Genomic DNA, 21,961 nt, shown 5'->3' with positions numbered 1-21,961 from the left:
TCGTTTTTCGCACGTTGGAAGAGAGTCTAGAATGTATTAGTAAAATCTCACATCACATATACCCTAATACTCAAACCTCCACTTTCACTACGGCCGCGTTGCTTCCACTCCCCTACACTACACCCAACATTTTATCTTCCTTGCAATTAATACTATTTAATTATCAAGATTAAAGCTCTTAAATAATTGCCAAAATAATTAAAAGAAAAAGTAACGAGTATGTATGCATATTAGTGATTTAATTGATTGGGTGGTGGTGGTGGGTGAGTAATACGAAAAAGAAAATAGTTGTCTAGAACTTAATCGTAAATGTGTCTTTAATTTCTTTGGTCAAATCCCAATCAAAATTTTAATTAGGTAGGAGAAAAACAAGTTGACCTTAAGTATGATGGTGACGCTAACTACTAATAAAGGAGATTTAGAAATTAAGAGCATTTTGTTAGTTGCTGCATTTGTACGCGCCGAATGTGAAAGAGAAGAAGAGCTGGATCCAGCTAAAGGGTGTGTGGTTAGAACGTTACCATCTCTCTCTTCTTACCCCCACCTTCTCCAACTTCTAATCACTGTTTAATCCTTATTTATCCCTAAACAACCTCCTAATAACACATTAAACATTAAACCCTCTCTCCCACTCTCACTTTTCATACTGCTCTACCACCACCTTCTCCTCTCTCTAGTCAACAAAGCCAAAAGGAAAAAAAAAAAAAAAAAAACCATCTTTTTTTCCTCATTCTCTTCTTCTTAAAACATCCTTCTCTTTTCATTTCACCGACAACAACGTTAGTTAAACGAAAGACACCAACACCATCGCCATGACAGACAGAGTGTACCCTTCGGCAAAGCCCGCCGCAGCCGCCACTGCCAACCCCGCTTTCCCGGCGACGAAAGCACAACTCTACGGTGCCACCCGCCCCACCTACCGCCCGCAGCCTCACCACCGGCGGCGGAGCAAGCGCCGGTGCTGCTGCACCTTCTTCTTCTGGCTGATCCTCACCGTGCTCGTCCTACTCCTCCTGATCGGCATCGCCGGCACTGCGTTCTACCTGCTCTACCGCCCCCACCGCCCTACCTTCACCGTGACCTCGCTGAAACTCTCGTACCTGAACCTCACCGCCTCCTCCACCCTTAACTCCCGCTTCGACGTCACAGTCTCCGCCACCAATCCCAACAAGAAGATCCTCTTCGCCTACGACCCCACCTCCATCGCTATACTCTCCGGCGACGTCGACGTCGGCGATGGCACCGTCCCCGCCTTCCTGCACGGCAAGAAGAACACCACGCTCATCAAAACCTCCATTGTGAGCACCGGCAGCGCGCTCCAGAGCGACGACGCGTCGCGGTTGAAGTCCAGCATGAAGAACAAGAACGGGCTGCCACTGACGGTGAATTTGGAAACGAAAGTGAAGGCGAAAACGGGAAAATTGAAAACCCCGAAGGTCGGAATCAGAGTCTCCTGCGACGGAATCAGAGTGAATCTTCCCTCCGGCAAGAAACCGGCGACGGCGTCCACTTCGCACGCCAAGTGCAACGTGGATGTTAGGTTCAAGATCTGGAAGTGGACGATTTGATCTGCATGTACACAAAACACAACAACAGAGGTGTGTACTGTGTTAATTGTCTTAATTGTTTTTTTTTTTCTTTTTTCTTTTTGGTTTTAATTTTATTTTGGTATATTTTTGGAGAATTTGTTCATATTCATAAATTACTTGAATGCGTGTAATGGCAACGGGGTTTCAGTCGGTGACTGACAGTTGTTAGCATGTTGAATGTATACTACCACTATTTTTTTTTTCTACACAGATTTGCATTTTTCTATTATTTTAACCTGTTCTATTTATTATTTTATTATTTACAATATGGCACCGGTTGCAATTATTGTAAAATATTTGTAGGTTACTCGCACACGTTATTGTTTAATCTGGCTAATCATTCAGTAGAAAAGATGAGCATGAGTGTCCACACCTTTTGGTTCTTTTTGCTTTTTAAATTTTATTTATTTTCAAAGGAGGGTGTTTTTTTGCATGGCTTGCACCACCGACAGAGACAAAAATAATTTAAATTGTGAAGAGTGTGACCTAAAATAAAGAAGATTAGTTCAAAATGAGTAAACTAGGTAGGAAAAAAATAGGTCTAAGAATAGACAGAAAAGGACCAAGTAACCATATTTTTACTAGTTTGTACTATACACTATTTTTGATTAGTTGAAAATATTTATTGGTTGGAATTTGGAGTGTAGTGTAGCAGAAGCATTAAGGGTTTGTTGTGGTAGTAGTTAGAGGGATTAAGTTAAGTTATGATGAAGCTTATCTCTTTCAAAATCAGCAACCAATGGTGGCAGTGACCACTTCGTCAAATTCTGCAATTTTTTTTAAGAAAAATAATTTTTAGACTATTAAATTTTTACAATTTTTTTAATAATCTTAAGTGTTATTTTTAATTAGTTTTTATTTTTTTTATTTTTTTTTAATATTTCAAAATCACTGATATTTAATTTTATAAAAAAAAATTGTCAATGTTTAGTAGTTAAATTTTTTTTTTTCTTCTATCTTGCTCTCTTAGAAACCTTTTACTCTTTTCTTCAATTATTGAGTTATTGAGTTTCCTTCTTTTCCTTTTCCTAAATAGGGACCACTTTCTAAATTGTTACAAATGTCTTTTAAATAATAGTCACAAAATTCTTTACGTATGATCTTTCAACAAACACATGTGTACAATAATAGAAATATGATTCACAACTATTAAAGAAATAGGGTAAATAGAAATGAAGAGGGAGAATATGGGAGTAAAGTAGAAATTAAGGGTTTGATTAAAAGAATATATGAGTGGAAATAAATTAAATATAATAACATGGTGTTTTGATATACCTAAGAGCCTAAAATGAATTTATACTCTAAAGTGATCCTAATTATCATATATGAACTTGAGATTCAATAATTTTAAAATTAATTATCTTTTAAACTGCGATTTATTTATAGTCCACAAAATTGTTAACCTTTTATGAGAATGAATTTATTTTTAATTTATCAAGACACACTATTTTAGTGGGATTGATTTTATATTATTGTGAAAATTAAACCAAACCTCTTTAGTATAACGGATTAAGACAGTGTTCCTATTTATTTATTATGAAATCACATTGTAGAGTTTAAAAGATACAAGTAACATAAAATTTAAATTAGAATTGATTTTCTAAGAGAAAGACTTTCAATTGAATTGAATGGGTGCATAAATTATTTTGAGTACGTTTAATTTGTATGAATGGAAATGCATTGACGTGATACCTTTTTAATTATTTTTGGAGGCTCTAATTTCCTGTGAAACAAAAATCAAATCCAGTAAATGCAATAAATCTCAAACATAATACTTCATTTTCATGCATTTCTTTACTTACATGGATAATAAATATTTCTGCATGAGAACCACATTTAGAAAATAATTGTTTGATAATTGTTTTTGCAACGTTATTAATATGATTGAAATATTGAAATTTTCAACAACCGTAAAACTTTTTGAAATGAAAATTAATTGCTATGGTAGGATAAAAAGAACTATTTCCATGAAATTAATATTTTATAATTTAATCAAACCCAATTCATTTTACGAGACTCAAGAATCGCAATTTTTAAATTTACGTGAAGAGGATTAAAATGCCCTCTCAAGTAAATTTCGTAAGAGTTTCACAGAAAGAAAAGAATAGCTCGAAAAGGAACTCTTATAAATATTAGTTATGAGAAAACAAGATATTCAAAATCAGAGATTTAGATAGTAAAATTTTATAATTTTAAATCATGTTTAGGAAGTATATTCTAAATATAATCGTAACATAATAGTATCATAAAATTGTATAAATTTACTTTTCGTAAAAGTGTTTTTATTGAAAATGTCATCGTCTTATAAAATAATGAATTTTGTTTAACTTAAATTTAGACCTAACTAAAAGTTAAAAAATTGTATTTTTACATGTGTAATTATCACATTTCATCTAATTATAAATTAATATAATTATGATTAAAATTCATAAAGAATTAATACAAAATTACAACACTACTTAACTAAAAATTAATATTATTATTCATTTTCTGTCACTAATTTTGAACACATATCAAATATTTATTTTTAAATTTTCTTCCCTTAGAATCCCCTATATTATTATTTAAAATTTAAAAGTTAAAACTGGATTAATTTTTACTCACTCAAGTTCAATAATTATTTTATTATAAAATAAACATGAGTTACTTTGTGCTAACAAAATAAAAAGAAAAACTGAGATAATTATTTTTCCTTCTCTCTATTAAATTTAATTCATCTCATATAAATCATTCAATTTAAACCAAAAACTAAAATCTCTTCTGTAAAGTACATTAATCAGAACATTATCTTGATTAAATATTGACAAAAGATTAATTTTATTTTTCATGAATGCATGTTTGGTAATATCCACAATATACAATTATATGAATCTTCATGCTCCTAAGCATAATCTCGCATAATCTCAATTTGAAAGACTTAGTTGAGACATCTGTAAATTGATAGTGAATGTTAATAATTCCTAGCTTGAAATGAAGACTTTGTAATTCTAGAGGAGAACCAGTGAAAACTTAATCGGAGTAAGATCGACCTTTTCGAAGAGAATTCAAATATTAATATATTCATACTGCTCATAAAAAAACTTAATTGGTTACTGGTCAGAGAACTGAAAAAGACTAAAAATTTTAGAAAAAGTAAATGAGTAATTGAAGCTCACATATTGCAGAAACAAATTGTGAAAGAACATAGTGAGTATAGATTAAAAGTAGAAGGGATATAAATAACATTGTTGAGTTAAAGAAGAGAAGAAAATTTGACAACACCGGAGTGCTTTCTAATGGAGAGTTTAACGAAAATAAGATGAAGGGCATGAAAAGAATGGAGGCATTTGGAAAAGAATGACACATGAACCATTGCCCCAGATCAGTAATCCGAGGAATGAATAGAAGAGCTACAAAAGTTACAACTCAAAATTGTGAAGTGCTGTGAATAGAGTGGGCTTGGTGAGAATGTTTTAAGAATTTCTGATGGGATGATTATGAGACAGACAAGGACACAGTAGAAGCAGGATCACAATTTCTAACCTGAGGTGAAAAAAACAACAGGGAGCTTGGTGATGCAGATGGATTGAGGTGAGAAAGAAAGTACACACATTTTCAGCTGGGAGGTCTGGATGAAGTTTATGCCAAAATTAACTATCATTATCATACAAAGGATTGCCAAATTAACCAAAACGACAAAGTATACAGAACTAAAGGAACCACATACTACAATTGCTGGGCTCAAGGAAATGCCCGTGTCTGTAATCAGGTAAAGGCCAAAAATTGCTCATTCTCTATGTACAAGAGGCCAACATCAAAACAACAGTCTCGAAAGGGTAAAAGGATTTTCCTCTTCCTGAAACATTCGCTTAACAAGTATAATTAAAGAAAGATGACGAAGCACTAAACCACATCTCTGAATCTTGCTTCACGAAAGCACCACCTCCAACAAGTCAGAATTCAAACTCTCCTGTCGCCTGCAGATGTATGACAATTCAATAGATTACATTGGAAAAATAGAAAATAACATTACATGTCCTCCTTCAACAGTGACAAACCTTGTTGAAGAGAATGTCCTTATTATTTATGTGCATGATGCCATCCTTTAGTGTGCATTTCCACCTGCTCTTGGTACGTGTCACCTAAATTTTGAGCAAGATAGACCATATTAAAGAATAATTTATCCAACCCTGAACCACACTACCTACAAATTATTACAATCCCATGACATCCAGTTCAGAGTGTAGGAAAGTTGTTACCTTATCAAACTGGGCCAAAACCAGATGATGTGTATTTTGGTCATCTCCTTGTTCCATGTCATCCAATTCGTCATCATCTTCTTCATTTAATGGAGGCTCATCATCGTCGTCGTCCTCATCATTTCCCACCTCATTCTGAGCCAAGAGAGCAGGGGTGCTAACTGGCACTTCTAATAATTAATAAAGGAAAAGTAATCAGCAGATGTGACGTACAAAATATATAATGATAAGCCATAAAAATTTTCCACATAATCGACTTACCAGGAGGAGCTGGTGTATTAGAAATATTGTAGTCATCATTGAACACTTCGTAGTTGTATATCTGCCAAAGGATGATACAGACGAAGATTATGGAACGGGAGACATGGAGGAGGGAAGTGCCAAATGAAGCATAATGCAATTTAAACACTAAAAATAGTAACTGCAGAGTTTGGTGGAATTTTCTAGTCCAATTTTGTTCTCCTTTGACTATACATTAGTCCATCCAATCATTTGAAGTTTTCAAGTTCCATAAGTTGCATTAAGTTAGCAACTAAAAATCAATCCCCGAAACTAAATAAGCAACTAATTCATGTTCTAAATTACAAACATGTTAGTATATTACAAAATCCATCTTGAATTTAAAATCAACCATTTCAATATAGTTCCTTGGAATTATTACTCTGTCCAATTTTGAACAAGAGAAGATGTAGCTCATTAACAAACACTAATGTAAATGGGAGAACTTAAAACTGTGTTGTTTCGCACTATGCAATAATTACGGAAATAGTTTTGCATCAATAGAATAGCTCAAGTAATTAATAAGAGCTCATCAAATATAAATAAAGTGCCTATTGAAACCTTAACATTGAATGTGGTATGTGGTTATTAATTGCAAAAATAGAAAGCCCGGCTATCTACATACCAAGAACTAAAAGAGAGATGGTATGTCTTTTTTCACAAAATTATAAGGGCAACAAAAGATTAGAACAAGTAAAAAAAGTAAATGCATCTCTTGGTGTGGAGGGAAAGAACAAAATCATGAGTGTAAGAAGGAGAAGGGACAAATATCACTACTCACATTTGGAGTAGAAAGCTCATCATCGTAAGGAATTGGTCCATCAAGTTGAGGAATTCTAGTAGTCAACCTCTCAACATCCGCTTGCATTTTCCCTTTGGAAATAGTGTGATGTGAATTAATGGAGATGTCCCCTCCATTTACCTAATTGATAGATATCCAAGAGTTCAGTAACTGAACAATTTTTCCATCAACCAAACAAGTAAATGAAATTAACTGACAGATAATTCGCTTCCTTGTGCGTGGTTAAAAAAACAATATATATTCAGTACAAGAATGGAACAGGCAAGAAGCTAGGAATTTAAAATTCTCAATAGAGCTATCTGAAGAAAATGTCTATTCTGCATTATTACTTTCATATTGAGAGTTGAGATCACAGTAAAACAAGTCTGAAAAATAAAAAATTTGAGGACAATTTTTATGAGGCTTTTAAAGTTGGTAAATACCACAATATTATCAAACAGCCCCAGGTGGACAGGTGGTAACTGAATCCACTCAACCTAGAATATTAGACAATTGCACGCAAAATCATAACCCACGTTCTTGAAGAGCTGAATAATTTGGTTTCACAATAAAATGCCCCAAAAATTATAAAACTGTGAGACCAAAAATAAGATATCAAATTTCCAAAAAAATACTGTCTCATGAATAGTTTTACTGCGAGAGAGAGAGAGAGAGAGAGAGAGAGACTACTTGAATCATTATGCTATCTTTCGAAATTATTACAAAGGAAAATTTCTTTCTACAAGCCAGAGTGATACAGGACGCAAGAAAATCAATTATAACTATAATTGAAGACCCTAACAAAGAAAAATACTGTAGAGACTAGACTGACCATACTCTAGTGCTTGTAGCAAAATGCACAAGAAAGAGGTACAAGCAGGAAATAAATAGAGAATAGGGAAACAAAAATAACAAGTAGAAAGATTGCCTAAAAATAAACAGCAGGAAGAAACAGCAAGGAGAAACACTATCATTGTGGAAAGTGAATCCTTGGTAGAAATAAACTGAACAAAAAAGGAATGTCACTCTAAGGATTTCATTTTGGCGTAAAACTGTGGAAATTGGACCTTCATAGTTTTGATGTAATTTGAATCATTATTCATTTGTTTTCATGGTACTGTCACAACACAGACATTTGTTTGAAAACCCTTCAGAGATATCCTCATAATCTATGCATTTTTCAAAATTGACAGATGCAACGTAGGTAGCTACAGCAAGGGTTGCCCTCTCCATCAGTAATCACTCAGTCTTATGCCAACAATTGGCAAACCCAATTTGGGAAAAGAAGGGGAAAGGAAAGCACCTCAAATCAGGGGTGGCAAGATGTACTTTTACCATCCCCCATGTCCCATCTTGTCTCAACCCCTCCTCCTAAAGAAGGGAACAGGAAAGAGAAGTGCGAAAACCAACAAACTAATTATAAGCTAGTATATCCTCGCTCCCATTAGGTAAAAAATATAGTTTACAATGAAACCAAAAATAACAAAGGCAGTAATTTAAACCATTAACATCACTAAAGCACAGCTTACAAACTGCATACAAATATCCTGCTGATATAAATGATGCCGACCAATAGAGAAACAAGTACCTCAATTTCAAAAACTCCAAGTGCAGCATCCCCAGCTCCATCTTGTTGAGGTATATATCCGCCAGCATTATATTGAGAAGTCAAATCATTGCGCTTACGCTTCCCTGACGACATTGTAAAGAAATCCTACAATTTTTTAAAGCATGAGTATCGTGACATTCCAGACAAAATTACCTACAACGTGTTTTGCAACAATAGTAACACAATTAGCTGGCTTTATAAAATAACTCGACCAAGATGAGATCTCTTTGAATTTTGACAACAGACAAAGCATTCTTCTATCAGACCTAACTGACTTGCTTACCTGTGTCAGAGGTTGATTAGAAGTTCCTCTGTCTGCCTCTTCCCGCCCTTCCACATAAGCTACAGTAATACAAACCATTTTACTGCAAAGCATTACATTAAACACTTTATCCTGAATATAAAAGACACTCACCAACATTGACATCAAGTGAGGGCCTCGGGTTCATCCAAGGAGAAGGAGGTTGCTGTAGAAGTTTACAAAGTCAACATTAATGTACACCTTAAAAAAAGTCCATGCAAATTATTTAAACAGAATAGTTAAACCACTGAATAATAGCTAAAGATTAAAAGAATAGCATAAATTGATAATGGCATTTGAGAAACTTAAACAAAAAGTTATAAATAACACTATAGCAGTGAGGGCGACCCGGGGCAAATACAAAGTCAAAATAGTAGTTCATTTCCAAATAATGGCTACAATTGCGTCCAAAAAGGAGCATGATTTTGAATACCTTTTTTTCCTCAACAGAATAACTTTTGGTGTCTTTAAAGGGGCAAAGTTGACATACTCCTTTACGAATTTAAAAAATTCCTATTTTTATGTAGTTTCCCACATAGTACCACCATATAAAGTTACATTGCATCACACTCGCCAGCCACTGCTGTGAAGCCTGTTGCAGAGATGTTAATTGTAGTGGCTGTAGCAGCACAAATTTTTCAGTGATATCACAATCATCTCTACCAGTATTCTCCTCATGATGGAATGGTGTCATTTGATGCTTAGCCCGGAGAATATCAGAATTCCACCCCCATTTTCATTTAATCATATCAGAAACCCTATTCCCACCTATCTTGCACGTCCCATTCACTTAGTGAGTGTTTAATCCCACACTAACTTGAGACATAGCTAATGTAGTCCTTATTAAACTTGGGTATATTCATCAGCTTGCAAGTTCCCTCCCTTTCTTCTCGATCAAACCAGTTCCTCCCTCCTTAGTCTTTCCTTACTCCTTCCTTCCTCACTCTCCCTCTTTCTATCATAACAAGTGAACCTCTAATGTCCACTCCTGCACATGACAGGGTGTTATTGGGCTACAGCAGTTGTCTACACTCAAAATGTCCAGTTTTGGGTGTGATGGGAAGTGTTTAGATCCCATATCAACAAGAGATATGACCAATGTAAGACTTAGGTAGTTTCTTAACTTACAAGTCCAACCAGTTTTGTGGGATAAGACCAAATTATAAGTTAGGAACCTAAACCATCTCTCCAAGAAGACGCCCACCTTTCTTCATCAAGATTGTTGACATTACAAAGCATTTTCCAGCCACTTACCTGAAAAGGTCGTTTATGTTCCAGTCAACTCCTGTACCATAAAACATTGTCTATCCTTCCTTCTTTCACTGCTACCAAAGTTTGTAATGCATCCTTTACTTCCTGTTCATGAGGTCCCTAGTCCTTAGTTCTTCTAAGATCTAACTTTTATTTTTTTATTATTCTAACTAGGCATTGATGCCTTCCCCCATTGATCAACAGTGATGATTTCATCCATATGCCCCCATGATATTCTTTAGTTTTAGTTTTTTATTAAAAAAAGGTTAACATGTGAGTTTTTGTAGCATAATTTATGTAATGTGTATAAACTTCAAACAACAGCTATAGCACTTTCAAGGCCAGCCACTTTCCACTGCAATTTATGATTGACTATTATGATTTCCCAAACTTCTACTGTCCATCACCCATACTGTTTGACTAAACCAACCTATCTCTGGTGGTATTTCTGGTGACACCCTCCACTCATTTCTGTACTCTGAACCCTCTACCGATGTTATTTTCTGTAACATCCACCCATGTTTCTTTTGTGACTTGTATTTGAAATATGATGTCTTTTAAACCGTTTCATTTCCTTGACTTTAATTGTTATTTACTGAGTTTGCTAAGTTATTAAATTTGATTATTAGAATGGTGGTCATGCGCTACGTTGCTATAGTGTTTTTAGGTGTGTGCAATTGTTTGAGATATATAACTGGGAGCAAATGAAAAAAGGTAATTTGACAATTATATTGAAAATTACTTTTATGATATATCATGAGGCCAGCTAGCAAAATGAGCTTTACCATATAAGTCGCAGGTCTTCCTCCTTTTACATCAGCATTTCCTCCTGTATCATTTCCGGGAGTGGAGTAATCACTTGGTCCAGTAGGAATGTTATAATTTGAGTTATCCCCAGTTCCCGGCAGAGGGGTTTGAATTGGCGTTTGCAACGGCGTCTGCACATATCAACAATCCAATAATTTTAACTGATGACAAAACATTAAAAGGAGACATCACTGGTTGAACTTATAACTACGACGTGGACCAAAACTCACAGGGGGAAAAAGCATCTCAGCAGTAGGAGTCTCATACTCCTCGGTACCCTCATACGGCATGTTAAGATCATGAACCGGAGTAATAGGACCACCGGGAGTTGGCTTAGCAGCAGTTGACCTTTCTATGGGACCCAGCACAGCACCTGCCTGCATCATCTTTGACTCCCACATCTACACAAATTACAAACAAAAGAAGAAGACGAACATATTTAACACCGCCAATTCAAGTAATATTGAAGAAAAAAAAAACCCATAAAAAACAATCGATCGGATCCAGACCATTCAAACCCTAAATGATCGAACTAGTCCAGGAAGAAGAAAAAAAAATCTTCCAGACTGAATCAATACACGTTCGAACTATGTGTATAAACATCAAATACTCCGATTTATTTATTCAAACATAGGAATTGAAAGTAAATCGTGGACATATATAAGAGGTGGAGATGATAATTAATTACAGCTTGAAGCTCCTTGAGAACTTCCTCCCCAGGGCCTCCGTTGTTGACGAACTCGTCACGAACCTTGACCATGACATCCTCGATTACATCGATGTAAACCTGGCTGGTGGTGGAAGCCGCCATGACGAATGTTAGTTTGAGTAGAATCGCGAGTGTCTCCGACAATTCTCCCTTGAGGAGCGATTTGAAGGAAAGTTCAGTGGAGAAGATGGAGAGGAACCATGGAAAATTGTAAGCTAGGGTTTGTGATGAGGGTGGAGAGTGAGAGCTGAGTGGAACGGCGAAGAGAGAGAAGTGGCGGACGAGAAGGAGAGAATAAAGAGAACAATATAAATAGGTTCGCATCCGATTTTAAACACCGTGACACGTGTCAGTATCTCCTTCTTCTTTATCTTTCTATTCCATTTCTCAGACACTGCATCACCACCTTCTACCATTTCTTAGACAAACTGCACATACTCACCTTTGCTATTACAGAATATTTTTTAAATGTATTATCTATAATGTAAAAAATATTTAATAAATTTCTTATCAAATTTGAGAAACAAAAATAATTCTTTGAAAGAAAAAATTAATTTGTAAATCGTGACTACAGAAAAGTGTTTTTTTATCAAAATATAAACACAGCTTTTGATATTGCATTACAGTGATGATAAATAAACTGAAATTGAAATTGTGTATATTTATATTCATATATATCTTTAAAACATGTATATAATTTTTTTTTTCTAACAGTGTATGAGATAGAATGGGAAATTTTATTATTCTAATAAATATTGTGAAAAAGAAAATAACATACCATATTATTGTTTTTATATATATCGAAAAATGATGAGTTTTCAGAAGATACATACAATTATGATAAATTAATTATTTTTTTAATAACACTGCATTTATATAATAATGTATTTATAGAAAGATAACAAGTGTAATAAAAATAGAAGCTGACAAGTTAATGAAGATAAATAAGTTTACTATTGAACAAAGTAATAAGACTTAAAACTACAAAAAAAAAAAGTAACAAATTAATTTATTCAAATCAAGATAATTGTTTTGTCATTCTTACGTTTCAGAGGTTGATGTTTCTTGACTTTGATGATGAAATTTTTAGGCGACAACCATATATTTTTTACACTAATAATGTAATTATGCATTTTATTACCATTATTCATCATGTTAGGAGGAAAAATCAAGAGAGAAATTTATAGAGAATCATGAGAGGAAACTAAAAGCTGAACTTCTTCCTCTTAATATGGTTTCGATGTGAAATCACAAATTGCATAAATTGAGTAAAAATTTGTGGAAAACAAATTAGAATGTGTATGATGGAACCCACGTGAGAAAATATAAAATGAAAAATAAAACTTTTCAATTTTTTTACTTAAAAATTTTCATACATTATCATTTAGACTTTTCAATTTTTAATTTATCTAATTTATCGATATAAATATTTTAATTTATAACTATTTAACTAATTCATTATTTCTCCAAATTGTTAGTTTGAAGAATCAAACCTTTCATTCTCTCCAAACTAATAATTAAGTTATCTTATTACTATCATTTTCAATTAACTTAATTTAGTCTTATCTTTTATGTCTTCCATTCCTTTTAATATAATCACTAAATCATATTATCACTCCCCTTATTTATTAATTTAATTCACTCTCATCTTTTGTCGTATTTGTTTATGTATGAACTAGTGTGAGAGTCAATTTGCAAATGAGTTTGATGTTTGTTTTAGATGATGTTAACATATTTAAGGACGGTGATATCAATTGCTTCCACATGCGTAGAAAATTGTGAGCATATAATATTCATGTCACCGATACTTCAACTTGGATCACGTCTTTGTGTATGAAACGTATCCGTATCTAATACTTTAAGATACCTTATAGATATTTATCAATGAAATATCTAATTTACAAAATCTCAGTACAGTACAAGAAAATATTTGAATAATGATCAATTTTAGTAACAAAAAAATTAGTCATTATATAGTGACCAATTTAAGTATTAGTTTAAAAACTAAAAATCATTGGCAACTAAAATAGTTCCAAAAAATTATAATTAGTCTCTAAATTGATAATTAAAATAATTTATATTATGAATTGATTTCTAAATTAGTCAATAATATTAGTTACCACGATTTTGACTACCAAAATAATTGATTTTTAAATTAATCACTAACATTAGCTATCAAAGTTTTAACTATCAAAATAATTAATTTATAAATTAGTCTCTAACATATTTTTGGTTACCAAAATTGGTTATTATTTAAGAGTTTTCCTACAATGATACTTTTATGATGACAATAATTTATGTTTTTTATGCTGATAACTTCAGCACATATAGTTTTAATTTGGATTAACACAATAACAATAATATATTTATTATGTTTTTAAGAATTATTGTATTCATTTTTTAATATTCTGTGTATTACGTATCGTGTCTTATTACTTTCAAAATAAATATATTAACGTATCAAATACATGTCATATCTAATACACATATTGTATCCGTGCATCATAGAGAACAAAAGACAAAAGTAACCCCTTTTAGTTGTTTTGAGCACAACACATCCCTCGAAGGACTAGATGTTCGGGCTCCAAGGCGTTTTTTTTTGTGCACGCAATGTGATGTTTTATTATGATATTGTACCATGGTATAATAATGTGATATTCTCATTTTACATACCACATCATTTTATAATAACTCTACTAATAAAAAGTTTATTACTTTGGCTACGAGTACAATGTTAACAATATACAAATTATTATTTGAAAAAAATGTAATTAAATTTGTTTTCCTACGATTCCCAACTAATTTTAATTTTATCTTTTCAATTTTAACTCTATTTTTAATCAGAAATATGACTTTCCATTTAAGTTTTATATTATTTTCACTATTTATTTTAACTTTATGCCACATTTGTGATCAGTTAGAATATCAATCATTTAATTTATCTATTAAAATATTTTTTTAATCTATTACGATCATCAAATTATACATAATTTTCACAAATTTTTATCTCAAAATTACTCAAATCACACAATTTATCACTTAATATAAACAGTAACACAATCATCTCTTTATCTCTTCAAATCCACTCTTGAAATCAAACATACCATATATTTTTAAAAACGTAATAAAGTTACACTTCTCTAACAACCAATATAAAAAAATTAAAATAAAATCTTCTCACCCTCTATATATAAAACATACTCTTAAAGAAGAAAGGTCTTTATTACTCTTCGCTAACAACCAATATCAAAATCTCTTTCTTCTCGCCCTCTATATATAAAACATACTCTTAGAAAAAAGAAAGATCCACCACGTCAATGAACCTAACGATTTTTTTTTTCAATACTTAAGCATTTTTTGAGCTATAAGTTTCATTTTTAGAAAGTAATTAAATTACTAATTCATTCCTCAATGGACCATTATGGCTTGGCACCTACATTCCTGATGTGAATTTATTTGGTTAACCAGTTACATTTTAAAAGGTAATTAAATCATTAATATATCTCTATATATAGATATATGTGGACATCATTCATTTTCTATATACCTTATAAGTATAACATCTTTCATTTAACTTGCTCTTTTGTGAAAACAGTGTCACTCCATAATAGAATTGAACCCTAAGAAGAGGTGATTGACATGGCTCCTTGATTGTTGCCGAGTGTTAATATAATACAATGATATGATAATATATTCAATTAGCATGGGCATAATCTGGGAATACGAGGCTCCTATTACCCTTCCAAATGCAGTAGCTCCTCGAGATTTCATATGTCTTCACTGCAAATGCAAGCCAAATATGAAGTTAATGAAATCGATATATGAAGAGTTTTAAGAAAATGGAACTCTGGGACAACAGAAGAACACAACTTATGTCCAAACTGAAACATCAAACTATATTCAACAATAGCTTAAAAACGCCAGTGAGCATTTAAATCAAACAAAACAAGTAAATCTAAGTTCCACATTAACCGCAACCGAGAAAGTAGGGCATTATATAAGAATAAAGACTCATAAATTCATTGCCTTAAAGTTTTGGGTTGAGAGTGGTGTCAATTCCTTATATGGTTGGACTCAGATCTCATTGGTGGGTGTTGTATCTCCCCAATGATACCCCTCCTATAAAACGGAAGACTAATAAGCAGGAAGACTAATCAGCAGCTCGGTAGTTTTCCCCCTTCATCTTCCTATCTTCCCTTCAATTGAAGACTCTGCAAGATTGCTTCCGCTACCATAAAGAGGACACATGCCGCATTCTTTTATTTTTACAAAGCATTTTAGCTCTCTCATAATTGATTTGATATCTCGCCACGTAAAGTCGTGATCGTACGGACTGATCTCAAAAGTGAAGCTGCGAGCATCACAGATTCTGAGGCTCATGCCGCTTGCCTTTAAGGACTCCAAGTTAAACTTCCACATGAATGTGTGGTTTTTATCAACAACTCTGTCTTTACCATTCCATTTGAAATAGTTGTTTAGCACATCATTATTTGGAATAATATGTGTGCCATCATCATCAGATTTAAATTTTAGGCTGTAACGAAAAGAACCACTTCTACCTTCAATATCATTCGTATCTGACAGTCCAAAAACCACACACAAAGCGAAACCAACGAGCCTATCATCGCTGCAGAAACTTAAATCTTTATTTATAGTCAGCGAACGTCCCTTGCCACGAAAAGGGAACCAATGAGGAACAGCACTCCCTGGAAAACAGAAGAACACTGACCTGTATGCATCGTCGCTCATCCTGAGCCTTGCATCCTCCTCAATGTTAGCACGAGCACCTGAATCCAGTTGTCGGGCATTGGTGAAATGAAATTTGAAGACACCCTCTTTCGAATTTGAGATGTTTGGAACAACAGAACTTGACATCACTCTTCTAATGGATGGGCAGTCCAATGCCACGAGGTGTTTGAGAAATGATGGAATCTGAGGGATGCATTCAAGACTTTTGCATTAAATCAAGCGATTTCAAGCTTAAAAGATGAGCAATGCTCTCAGGAAGGTTAACGATTCCGGTCTCACTCAGTGACAGTTCAATTAATGACGTCAAGCGACCGATGTGTGTTGGGATTTCTGTTAATTTGGCACACCCCGAACAATGAAGGCTAGAGAGAAGTTTTAGATTAACAATGGAATTTGGAAGTGACTCGAGATCAGTGCATTTTTTGAGGTGCAGGGATCGAAGGTTGACCAAATTGTCAAATGAGGAAGGCAAATCTTTGATAGCCGTTTCTGTTAGGTTAATGTGAGCAAAACTGTGTGCGGGCTCCGTGATCTCTGGAAAGGTCATCAGCGTAAAACAACCACAAAAATCAAGTTTCCTCAAATTCAATTTGAAAATGCTGCTTGGAAAAGTTTGAAGTGATACGCAGTATGTAAGGTCTAACTTGCATAGTCTGGTGAGGCTTCCAATGGAAGATGGAATAATCTCAAGATTCCAGCAATTGTGCAAACTCAGTTCTTGAAGCCCTACCAAACGCCACAAGGACGAAGGTAATGCCTGTATGGCTGTGCCGTCTAAGATGAGCACCCGTAGATCTTCCATCGTGTCCTCAATCTCGGGGAATGTTTCCAATTTTGAGCAATCACTGAGACAAAGTTGCTTGAGGAATTTCATCTCAGAAAGATTAAATGGAAAGCTTGTAAGGGAAAAACAGTTCGAGAGATCTAAGCAACAGAGCTTCTTGAGACTCTGAAAGTTTAAGGGCACACCTTCTTTAAGTTTTCTCCACACTTCATCACATCGTAAGTACACATCATTATTCGCCAGTTCTTTTTCTTCTTCCTCATATCTGTCAAAAGTAATTGAGAAAATTTCACTGGAAGGGAAGCCTGAGAGACGATCAAGTCGAGATAGTTTAAACTCATCAGAGAATACTGATAAAGTTGGACGTTGACGCATCAGTTTCAGGAAAATGGATGTTGGAGTGATTAAGGATGATGATGGAGAACAATATAATTGGGTTTGAGCGGTTGAAAACAATTCAATCTTGCCACACTGGGAAAGAGAAATGAATCCTGGTGATCTAGATAGAATATTACCGGGAATATTTACACTCCTCAGATCCGAACAATTATCTAAACATAAACAACAGAGCTCGCTAAGGAATGTCGAAGAGTAAACTTCCTTCAACTTTTCACAGTGGCTGAGAATTATTTCTTCAATATTTGGTGACAGAGAAAGGTCTGGTATTCTAGTAAGCTTCCAAGAACCACCAAGGTTGAGCCTTTTCAACTTCGGTAAATTCTGTCATAAAACAGGAAATGAATCAGTTAAAAAGAAAAACTAAAATAGAGTTGTAAGCCAATTTTAGCTATGTTTCTTCTGTAAACTCTTAGTTACATTGTCTTATTGTGAACTAACACAATTATGATGGCTACAAATTTTGTAGTTATACTAAAAATTCACAAAATTTAACATGTTTTTGTTCCCTACCTAAAATGACATCTGAATGTGTGAATATGTCAAAAGTTACGATCATATCTCTTATAAAGTAAGCATGTACAATGCCATGCTTGTAGAATTTGTTTTTATCTTTAAAAGTCTAAAAACAAAAAGAACATAGATAACGTGAAAAACCTGATCTCCTTCCCAAAGTTGTTCAAGATGACAGTTTGGCATTTCGAGTCTCACTAGATTTTGTGCGCAAAAGTTCGGTGGTAAAGATCTTTGAGGGAAACCGTTCAAATAAAGAATCATTAAAGTGTTTGGTAGACTTACAAGAGATGATGCAAGAGACATTTCTGATTTGAGTCCACAACAAGAATAACACAACATAAGCATCCTAAGATTGTCCATCTTTTTGAAAGTTTCTCCATGTACTACAACGTTTTCTATTTTCCTCATATCCAGTAAGATACATTGAATTACATCTGACCCCTGAAAGTAAATCAATGTAATTGGAACATTAATAAACATGAAATATTGCAGGATGTTTAATAAGAGCTAAGTGGTTTGCAATTGAGTAACAACAAAATATACCTTCTCTCTTAAAACCCCACAAATTTCCTCAGAATTCAACAATCGGCTGCGTTTTCCAGGATGCTGAGGACACTCTTTACGAACAATTTCTTGACCCATTTCTTGTATTAGATCGTGCATCACAATTTTACCTTCCAAGACAGAAATTAGGCACCTATCTTTGAGAATATCCATTCCAATCTTAGAAGAGAAACCACAGTCATCTAGCATTTCTGCTACCACACTCTCCTCATGTCCCCTATAAAAGCAAGCTATGTCAAGAAATATATTCTTCTGCTCCTCGTCAAGTCCATCATAACTTAATTTTAATACATTAAAAATTTCAAGATGTTGGCACTTTTCCAACTTTTGCAACTGACTTTCCCATGCTTCTCTCGTTCTGCCATAAAGCAATGAGCCCAAAATCTGAAGAGCTAACGGAATCCCTTTTGCGTACATCAACACCTCCACTGCCAAGTCCATGTACGTTATTTCTTGTGAAGGTTTTTGTTTAAAAGCATGTAAACTAAAAAGTTTTAGAGAATCAAGAAAATTCAACTCCTTAACTTCGTAGATGTCATCAGCTCCAACATTCTTAAGGACTTGTCTGTCTCTACTAGTCATAATGATTCTACTGCCCTGCCCAAAGCTATCACGTCCTCCCATTAATTTTCTAAGTTGAGCTGAATCGGTAACATCATCAAGAATGAGGAGAACCTTTGTCCGTTTGAGTCTTTCATTGTAATATGATAAATGAGGGGATGGTGCTTCCTTTAGAAGCTCTGACATATATTTGAGTCTGATGTTGTCTATTCCATCTCTTTCTATTTTTTCTTGAACGTCTAAAACAAGGCTGCTGGAATCAAATTCCAATGTCAATCTTTGATATATTTGATCAGAAATTGTAGTTTTTCCTATTCCTCCCATGCCAAAAATTCCTATGATTCGAATATCCGGTGAGTCAAGATGCATCAAGGACTGAATTCTTTCAGTATGTTTTTCAATGCCGATGATTCCTTGATCATAACTAATGGAATAACGATCCAATTTTTTCAGAATATCTTCCACAATTCCTTCAACAAGTGTGTTTTCTGACCTGCAAATAATTTGGAAAACAAAGTTTTAGTATTCAAGCAAACAAGCTAAACTAAACTAAAGAAAAATTCGAAGTCAACAAAAGTGAACATCTTGAAGAGATGTTTAAGCAAGTATATGAAATTATCTTCATATATTAGCTTGGTTGGTTAGTGAAATGGTCGAAAAAGTTCTACCGTAACTACTTGTGACTTTTGATACTGGAAAACAGACTTGTACAAAGTTAAACTATAACAAAGTGATATGATCAAATCCATGACCGACCAAGAGAAAGGAAAAAAAGAAAAAAAAAAGAGAAAAACTTAAACTATGATGAGATCAACACAATTTTAGTAAATGAAATGATATTCTGATTATCTGAAAAGTGCATTATAGAGAAATATAATGACCTGATAACGTTTGAATCCCAGCCCGAGAGCATCCTTCCATCCTTGAACTTTTTCCATGTCGTCCTTAAACCGCTGTTCATGCTCTTCGAATACTTCTTTGTATTACATCTCTTCCATATCTGTTCTTGCAATCCAGTATTTTAGTCAGTTCATTCAAGCACCATGTCGAGGATGCATAGTTTTCGGAGAAAACGAGGACATAGATCTTTGATTCTTCTATTGCAATTTGAAGTGCAGGTGAAATTTCTTCGCCCCTTTGTAGTCTGTAATCGATGTATGCTTCAATGTTCTTCCTTTTCAGCGCTGCATAAAGGTGACTAATGAAGTTATCACACGTGTCTTCCCCTCTGAAGCTCAGAAACACATCATGCCTAGTGGGAGAAGTAGACACAGGAAATGATGAAGAACTCTCTGCCATTGGAATCAATTTTCACTCCTTCTCTGCAAGAAACTCATGGGGCCTCTTTGATTATAAAAACTTTATACAATCAATTAGAAACGAAAATATATACTTCTACCAAGTCTACTCTGTTGGAAAAAAATATTGAATTTTCTCAAAATATATCTTTCAAGTTCTGGTCAGAAACGTCAAAAGAAAATAAATCGTTATTCTTGCATCACAACAACTAAGTTAAAGAAAAGAATTGGGTCAATTGAAGATTCGACATTTGTAGAAACAATGGCGAGCTTCTTTTTGGCCCCCATTTTTATTAATAAAAAAAAACATATCAATAATTTTTTTTTTATTTTATGTATTTGAAAATTAATTTAATATTTTTTGTATTGAAATATTTTAATCGAACAAATTTTACTATTTAGAATTGTTGGTTAAATACAAGATTTATAATAATTTTAAAAGTTCAAACAAACAAATTATTTTTCTTATGATTTTTGCTTATAATAATTTCAAAACTACAATTCTATCATAATACGAAAAGAATAATACCTAAACAAATAGCTCAATCATTTAACTTATTCGATTCTTTATTTTTTAAATAGGACTAACCAGATAAATATTATACTGAAAAATTATTTTAAATCTTGTTTTCTAAAAAGAAAATATGTATATTAATAAAAATTTAAAATAAAGATTATTTTTTTAAAAAATGATAAAAGTAAATCTAAGATGAAAATAAAATAAATCCAACTCCTCTTCACATATTTATAAGCATAATAATAATAATAATCCAATTATAGTAGAACAACCATTTCTTAAAATTTTACGAGAAGTTTAATATTAATTATCTATATCATAATAACAAAAGTAATAAAATATGGAAAGAAATATAAATTAGAAAAAGCTAATTTAAAATATGATTTATATTAAATATCATTTTTATAAAAAAAAACATCCAAATAGATTTAAATGCTAAATTATGTAAATTTATTATATTAATATAACTATTAAATAAATAATTTTGATTATAATATTTGATTCTCTAAAACTTTTGGTCAATATCCGTTTTTGTGTAGAAAGATTAAATTTATATTCATTTTTTTTGTAATAATTACAAAATATTAAAATAATAGTTAAAATAAAAAATAGTATTAGAAATTATATAGAAGTTATAGAAAAAATTAATATAAATCAGTTATAAAAGTAAATATTTTTATTAAATTTTACACTATTATAATTAAAAAACATTGTTTTTTTATAAAAATCAATTAATAAAATACATTGTAATTAAAATTAATTTGAAAAAAATTAAGTAAAATTTGCATCAACTTAATATTTTAATAATATTTAGTACACCACTAACGAAATCACTATTATCAAACTTTCCAAAATAATAATAAAAAAGACTTAAATTTTCTAAAATAATCAAATGTTCTAAAATAAGAACCAAAATAAAAATTAAAGAACCAAATTAATATTAAAATGGAAGAAAGAAAATTTAACAAATTTTTATTACAACTTAATAAATAATGAAACTTATTCATTTTTT

General features: G+C 32.9%; 2 protein-coding genes and 1 pseudogene across 3 annotated transcripts; 1 reads left to right on the top strand and 2 right to left on the bottom strand.

Annotated features, from left to right (window-relative positions):
* Nucleotides 1-478: 478 nt before the first annotated feature.
* LOC114182988 (Late embryogenesis abundant (LEA) hydroxyproline-rich glycoprotein family) lies at nucleotides 479-1,818 on the top strand. The gene has a single exon (XM_028069802.2). The coding sequence runs from the start codon at nucleotides 813-815 to the stop codon at nucleotides 1,566-1,568; it is 756 nt and encodes a 251-aa protein (XP_027925603.1). The 5' UTR covers nucleotides 479-812; the 3' UTR covers nucleotides 1,569-1,818.
* A 3,388-nt stretch (nucleotides 1,819-5,206) lies between these two features.
* Nucleotides 5,207-11,903, bottom strand: LOC114185654 (transcription initiation factor IIA large subunit-like). Its single transcript, XM_028073514.2, has 11 exons — nucleotides 11,544-11,903; nucleotides 11,086-11,256; nucleotides 10,834-10,986; nucleotides 8,912-8,963; nucleotides 8,780-8,838; nucleotides 8,476-8,601; nucleotides 6,888-7,028; nucleotides 6,089-6,149; nucleotides 5,828-5,997; nucleotides 5,627-5,710; nucleotides 5,207-5,545 (listed from the first exon to the last, which is right to left on the bottom strand). The coding sequence occupies exons 1-11, from the start codon at nucleotides 11,886-11,888 to the stop codon at nucleotides 5,522-5,524; spliced, it is 1,386 nt and encodes a 461-aa protein (XP_027929315.2). The 5' UTR covers nucleotides 11,889-11,903; the 3' UTR covers nucleotides 5,207-5,521.
* A 3,147-nt stretch (nucleotides 11,904-15,050) lies between these two features.
* Nucleotides 15,051-20,904, bottom strand: LOC114185189 (TMV resistance protein N-like; annotated as a pseudogene). The gene is made up of 4 exons (XR_014995386.1): nucleotides 20,016-20,904; nucleotides 18,553-19,627; nucleotides 18,151-18,450; nucleotides 15,051-17,817 (listed from the first exon to the last, which is right to left on the bottom strand). The product of XR_014995386.1 is annotated as a TMV resistance protein N-like (transcript).
* Nucleotides 20,905-21,961: the final 1,057 nt, after the last annotated feature.

Source organism: Vigna unguiculata, chromosome 5, assembly GCF_037176805.1.
Source record: "Vigna unguiculata cultivar grain cowpea cultivar isolate G323 ecotype 2 chromosome 5, ASM3717680v1, whole genome shotgun sequence".
In the NCBI taxonomy this organism is placed as follows: domain Eukaryota; kingdom Viridiplantae; phylum Streptophyta; class Magnoliopsida; order Fabales; family Fabaceae; genus Vigna; species Vigna unguiculata.
This window is presented reverse-complemented; position numbering and strand designations above follow the sequence as displayed.

Bases quoted from the DNA above. Each gene is read 5' to 3' on its own strand.
- LOC114182988 (XM_028069802.2), top strand. From the start codon at position 813: ATGACAGACAGAGTGTACCCTTCGGCAAAGCCCGCCGCAGCCGCCACT.
- LOC114185654 (XM_028073514.2), bottom strand. From the start codon at position 11,888: ATGCGAACCTATTTATATTGTTCTCTTTATTCTCTCCTTCTCGTCCGC. The intron at 6,150-6,887 runs GTGAGTAGTGAT...ATCCTTTGGCAG, and splicing joins ATGAGCTTTCTACTCCAAAT to ATATACAACTACGAAGTGTT. The intron at 5,546-5,626 runs GTTTGTCACTGT...ATACATCTGCAG, and splicing joins AGGACATTCTCTTCAACAAG to GCGACAGGAGAGTTTGAATT.